This window comes from Tupaia chinensis, unplaced genomic scaffold (genome assembly GCF_000334495.1).
Source record: "Tupaia chinensis unplaced genomic scaffold, TupChi_1.0 Scaffold149560_1, whole genome shotgun sequence".
In the NCBI taxonomy this organism is placed as follows: Eukaryota; Metazoa; Chordata; class Mammalia; order Scandentia; family Tupaiidae; genus Tupaia; species Tupaia belangeri.
The window spans coordinates 1,725,377-1,732,080 of NW_006209405.1; the positions used below are offsets into that span (position 1 = coordinate 1,725,377).

Genomic DNA, 6,704 nt, shown 5'->3' on the forward strand with positions numbered 1-6,704 from the left:
GGTAAATAGCTCCCCTGTGTTTTTCACCAGTAGTTTTATAGTTCCAGGTTTTATGTCTAGGTCCTTGATCCATTTTCATTTTCAATTTATCTTTTCAGTGATTCCCAATTCTTTTTTTAAAAATTATATTTAATTTTTTATTTTGAATTGCGGGCAGATTCTGAAGTCCTTTAGGTGACTATAAGCTACTTCCACGAGACAAGATATCCCTTATGGAACAAAAATATTCCGCTACTTTGCCACTGGAAAATGAAAACAGTCACCAGAGGATGAATGGTGATGTTTTCAGTGAGACACTAACTAGAATGATCAGGGGTCCGTTATTAATTCATGCCAGATATCAGTGAATAGATGTTGTCATATTATAGTCATCCATGCCATATCAGTGCAATTCCAAAGAGGTCTGGGAAGACCACTGATTTAGAGGACCACCAAAATTATTTTGTCATATGACTTTGTTTTCCTGTCTGTACAGGTTCTGGCTTACTTGTTCCCTTAGATGTTTCATTTCCTTGGATCCCCATTCTCTACCCTTCAATCCTTTAGTACCAATGTAGTGTTGGCTAGACACTTGTGATAAATGTTCACAATTGACCTGCTAATAAGACATACTTACACTTTCAAGAATGGCTTCTGGTTTGGTTTCCCTTATACTGCAACAAAGAACCTAACCAAGTTTATGGAAAACAAAATGGCTGCCAGGCCAGAGTAGAGAAGGGTCATTGTTTCAAAGTAGATTTCTTGTCTGTGCCAGAGAAAACCAATGCCAGACTTGTTCTGCATAAAAAAAAAAACATACAGTGCAATTTGTGAAGAGAAAATGAGACTGGCAGCTTTTACCTCCAGTCTGGGCTTTACCATAGTCTGTGTCTAGATTGTTAAGAGCAAGCCCTTAAATGATATCTTGCCAATGAAAGAGGGGAGGAGAAAGGGGGCAGCTCAGAGACCTCTTGACCCTGCTCTGTGTAAGCCTTGAGAGGGAATTCCAAAAGGCATTTCAAATCTTTCTCCTTCTCTCCTTTGATTTGTGACATGCCACTCTCCTTACCTTCCCCACTTCATTTTTCCTCTCTCTCCTTTTGTGGCCCTTCAAAAGATACCTAGGCCCTGAAAATAATGGATTATTTTCTTTCAATTTGTGGAGTGAAGCCTAGAAGATGAATAAAGAGGAATTTTAGAACAAGCACTGATCCAAGGAATGGTTTAGCAATTTTATCAGTATAGACTATGTGGCCTTAGTCAAGTCACTTAATTTCTATGAGCCTTAGTTACAAAATAAGTAGACTCGTCCCAGTTCTGTGAAAAGTATTAGTTGCAGGACCAGCAGTTGGCTTAATGGCTATGTCGCTGGACTCCCACATAGTCGACCGCAGTTTGACTCCCAGACCCGGTGGCTTAAACTCATGCCAGGTGCGTGTGCGTGTGTGCCCAAGATCCCGAGAGGAGAATGGAGGAGAAGGGATTGTGGCGTGGGCATCCCCCCTGGGGGGTGATTTCTCGCTTTCTGTCTCTATGTCTCTCTCTGTCTGTCTGGTGAGTGTACACTCCTATAGCAAAAACCTCTTCAAAGAAAGAAAGAAAGAAAGAAAGAAACGAAAGAAAGAAAGAAAGAAAGAAAGAAAGAAAGAAAGAAAGAAAGAAAGAAAGAAAGAAAGAAAGAAAGAAAGAAAGAAAGATATTAGTTGCATAGGGTTCCTAGAAAGACATTTCTTTCAGATATCCAGGTATTATACAGAGGCTCAGGGAAGGAAGGTTGTATTAAAAGTGTGTGTGTGTGTGTGTGTGTGTGTGTGTGTGTGTGTGTGTGTGTCTAGGTAAAACAGACATATATAGTTTGATTTTTCTCAGTGATGACACTACAACTACATTACAGTAATTTAATGTATAAAGTTAATAAAGCAATCTCTTCTTTCTTCCCACCCTTTAGGGGTGACCGTAGTTACCAGTTTGGTGACCTCAGATACCAGTGGCCCTTCATTATGGTGTGTGTGTGTGTGTGTGTGAGCTCATGTATGCTCAGGTGTGTTTTGCCAGAGATTTATGGGGGGAGGGTTGGATATAGAAGTCACTTTTTCAAAAAGCAAAATTATCTGTGAAAAGAGTTCTTTATTTTCACTTTTACCTATACCCAGACCTCTATCTCAGATGTGTCATTATCGTTCTTTCTTGGTATAACCTTCCTTTTGCCCCTGCACTCGCTTCCTCCAGAATCAATCCCATTAATGCCTTTCGTCTAGAATTAGGTAGAAGAAATAATAATTTGCCATTACTCCCTGATTAGAAGTATTTTTATCTTTTATAGAACTGCCTAATAAAAACTCGACTGCTAAAAACTAACTGACAATTAGCATCACTCTCTTTTCTCCTGTCTCTGTTCCTTTCCTTTGTGATTTCTATAATAATTCTTATTCATTTGCATTTATAATTCTAGAGAGGAGGAAAACCACAATTATGGTCATCTTCCCCTTCAAGAATGGGTAAATCAGAGTTGCTTTGGGTTGGTGACTAGTAGAATAATAAAAATCAGAAAGGATTATTAAAAGTGAAAGATGATGTTCCAGTGATAAATATTATACATACGATGAATTTCAAATCTGAGTTTATTACTGTGATCTGATTGACTAAATTTTAGTAAAGCTTGTCTTATGACTTTTGAGTCAGTCATTTTAATACCTTCACTGAATCCTCATCTCTAAAGAGTTCATTTTAAGAATTTGTACTTTCCTCTTTCCTCAAAGTCAAGTAATTGTCAATAGGGATGTACCCTTGGGGATAGTGAGTCCTTCCCCTCTTTTGGGGGGGTTTGGCGGAGAGGCCAATAAAGTATGTGTTGGTATCAAGTTTATTCCTTCCTCTCTTGTAGCAAGGAAACTGTGTTATTAAAACTACTGCTGGGAACAGCAGTTAGCATAATGGCTATGTCACTGAACTCCCATGTGGCCGACCACAGTTTGAGTCCTGGACCCGGTGGCTTAAATTCACGCCGGGTGTGTGTGCGTGTGTGCCCAAGATCCTGAGAGGAGAATGGAAGAGAAGGGATTTCGGCGTGGCCATCCCCCCTGGGGGGTGATTTCTCGCTTTCTATCTCTCTGTCTCTCTCTGTTTTTCTGGCGAGCACACACACACTATAGCAAAAAAAAAATAATAATAACTCTCAAAAAACAAAACAAAAACAAAAACAAAACTACTGCTGAAAAGAAAAGACTTGGAGAAATAATACACCAAAAAGTAGCTATCTCACGGTCATAGCATTATGAAGATTGTGTGTGAAGATTGTGTGTGTGTGTGTGTGTGTGTGTGTGTGCACATGCGTGCACATGCTCGTTTCTTTAGATTTTTAAAGAATTATTTAATTTAATTTAATTTAATTATCACCATTCTTCATTTTGACCAAAGAGAGACAGAGAGAGAGAGAGAGAGAGACTGAGAAGGCAAGCCACCAAGTCCAGAACTTGAACTACAGTAAGCCACATGGAGTCCAGCACCTCAACCACCACACTACCTGCTGGCCTCCACTTGTGTACTTTTCTGTATTCTTCAAAACTGCTGCAAATAATCAAAGAAATTTTTCATGAAAAACAAAAACAAAAACAACAAAAATAAAACACGGGACCAGCAAATGGCATCATGGTTATGTTACTGGACTCCCACATGGAGTCTGACCATGGTTCAAGTCCTGGACCTGGAGGCTTGAAGTTCATGCCAGGCACGTGTGTGTATGTGCCCAAGATTCTGAGAAGAGAATGGAGGAGAAGGGATTGCGGCATGGCCATGCCCCACCTCGAGGGTGGGGGATGATTTTTTGCTTTCTGTCTCTCTCTCTCTCTCCGGTGAGCACACATGGCCTATAGCAAAAATCTCTCTAAACAAACAAACAAACAAACAAAAAACAAACAAAAAACCAGATTTGCCATTTCTTATTACCAGACCCTTCAACATGTTGCTTGGATTCTTCTTTCTACCTTTCCTCAGAAGTAGTTACTGACCAAATATTTCAGTGCTTTAGCCAAGTTCTGTTAAGGATTCCCTTTGAACAGGGAAGATTCTTGTTCAAACAAAATAATCCTCTAATTTTTATAAATTTGGAAAGCTGGTTCTGGTTTAGTTTGCTAAGCTTTCACCTAACACTAAACTGTACTCAGTATCTTGGGAAGAACATGTTTGGTGGCATTAATATTTTCAGTTGTTGACATTAAGTCCTCATCAAGAAATTGCTGTCAAAACGGATAGAATTCTGTACACTTGGCAGTCTTGCCTAAAAACAAAGCTCAAGACTGGAATAGCAGGAATTTATAGGTCAAGACAGAAGGGCATTTGGCAGAGAGAGTCATAAGGAAGTCTGCATGGTATACTTTACCAAAAGCAGCTCACATTGCATTAAGCCCTGATGCGTTAGTCACTTTAAAGAATGAATGAATTGTAGTCCAGTCTGAAAGAACTAGAAAAAAATAAGACACATTGAAAACCTAGGTATTAACAATAATAACTAATTTCACATCACTCTTATTATTTTAAGGCAGGGATTTTTCATGTGTACAGTTGCTTCTTCATACAATACTTTCTCTGTCTACAATAAACAGCTAACTGTGTCATTTTGCTGGTTGTATTTCATACGACTGAAAGACTTCAAAGCTGGAAGCATCTGTAGAACTTTGCTAGTTCAGCCCTTTCAATTTATAAATAGAGAACTGAAGTCCAAGTAGCTCAGTGAGTTAGAGGAAGAGCCAGCCTTCAAATGTTTAGGCTCCTTCACCAGAAAGCCAGCGTATTTACTTCTTTCTAGTATACTAGCTTCCAGTACAAAACTGTGCCTGAAGGGGCCAGCAGATGGCTTGGTGATTAAAGGTGCTGGATTCCCACATGGCTGACCATGGTTCGAGTCCCAGACCTGGCAGCTTGCTTTCTCGCTTTCCCTTTCTCTCTCTTTTTGTCTCTGGTCAAATTAAAAATAATAAATAGCAAATGGAATTAAATAAATAAATAATTCTTTAAGGGGAAAAAAAGGGCCTGAATTTTAAATTTTCTTTTTCAGGAATTGGAAGAGATATCTGAAGACATGAATGCTAGAAGAAAGCACTGGAAAGAGAATATTTTTACTCCTTTTTTTAGTGCACAGGATGTTCTAGAAGTTTCTCAGTCTGAAACTTCTTCTGAAAGAAGTACTAAAGACAGGACCAAGAGAATGGAAGGGGCTTATCATTGGTCCAGTAGAAAGTTTCAAGAACTGAATAAATTTAAGCGGAAAGACTATGTTCCCCAATTAAATGAAAAAGACCAAGAACCAAATGTAAGAGAGAGAAAGATCAACATTTCAAAGAAAGAAGCAGACCCAAATTCCACTTCCTGTTAATAATTTCATCTGGATGTTACAACTGAAGAAAGCTTTAACAGCACAGAAGCCCACTCTCTCTGGAGTACAAAGGAATTACCAACTCTACCACGACCAGACACGAAGAAGAAATTTACTGAAGGCATGTCTCCAAAACTTCGCCTGAATCTTTTGAACGAAGAACTGGAAGAACTTAATATGAAATGCCGAAAAATAGAAGAAGAATTCGAAACTGCTGAGAAAGAACTTTTGAACTCCAAAAAAGAAGTCTCCATAAAATTCCTTAATTTTCAGGAAATAGGGACAGACACCTCAAGAGATGACACAGATCTTCCAGCTTTAAGAAATGATTTGTCTGAAAAAGCAACAGATGTTAAATACTTAACTGAAGAGCTCCAGCAAGCCAAAGAAGTCATCCATAAGTTGAACCTGGAGAACAGAGATTTAAAAGAAGCTGTTAGAAAATTAAAGCGGCAAACAGAAGTGGGAAATGCACTCCTCAAAGAAGAAATGAAATTGTATCATCAATTAGAAATGGAAAAAATCCGCAGAGAGATCGATGCCATCAGGGATGAACTCAGAGATGAAAAGACCCTGCAAGCAAAAAATAACAGAGCCCTGGAGCTGCTTAGAAAAAACTTTGCTTCAGCGGTGACATCATCAAGTACCCTGGACAGCTTTACTGAGGATGTTTTTTAAAACAAACAAAAAAAAAGCCTTTCATTAGGCAAGTCATTGAGCCAAATCAGTGTTTATTGTATTTTCTTTGCGTACTGCTTAAAACGTGTGTAATAGAATGTGATTTTCGTTTTAGTGAATCAGAATATCTGTACAACATGCAGATATTAACTTTAAAGCTTCAGTGTTTTCTTTCTACTGAAGTTATTACAGGTGTCCAAATGGAAATGAAGTTGCAGAAATTATACGTGTGTGTGTGTGTGTGTGTGTGTGTGTGTGTGTGTGCGCGCGCACACACACACACATACATTTCATTAAGAAAAAACACATAATGATTTGGGTCCAGATGGTGGCACAGCTAGACCCACTTGAGAGTCTCAGGTGCACATCCGAATGCGTCACTATGCATGCCATGATCCAGGGTGGTGGAGGCTGGGGGTAAATCTTGGTGTGGGGATCCTGTCGGGGATGTATCGCTCACTCTCGCTTGCTCGCTCTCTCTCTCTCTCTCTCTCTCTTTCTCTTGTGGAAGAAATAAATAAATTTAAAAACACATAGTGATGGGGCCAGCAGGTGGCTTGGAGGTTAAGATGGCTGGATCCCACATGATCAACTCTGTGGTTCGAGTCCTGGACCCAGCAACTGGAAAGGCAAGCATGTGCTTGCATGTACAAAATCCTGACAGGAGAATGGAGGA

General features: G+C 39.3%; 1 protein-coding gene across 1 annotated transcript in view; it reads left to right on the plus strand.

Annotated features, from left to right (window-relative positions):
- Positions 1–6,068, plus strand: part of CCDC160 (coiled-coil domain containing 160) — a 12,555-nt gene extending 6,487 nt beyond the window's left edge. Inside the window, 1 exon segment of the mRNA XM_027769444.1 lies at positions 5,033–6,068. Coding sequence (XP_027625245.1) covers positions 5,033–6,028 — 996 coding nt within the window. The 3' untranslated portion in view covers positions 6,029–6,068.
- Positions 6,069–6,704: the final 636 nt, after the last annotated feature.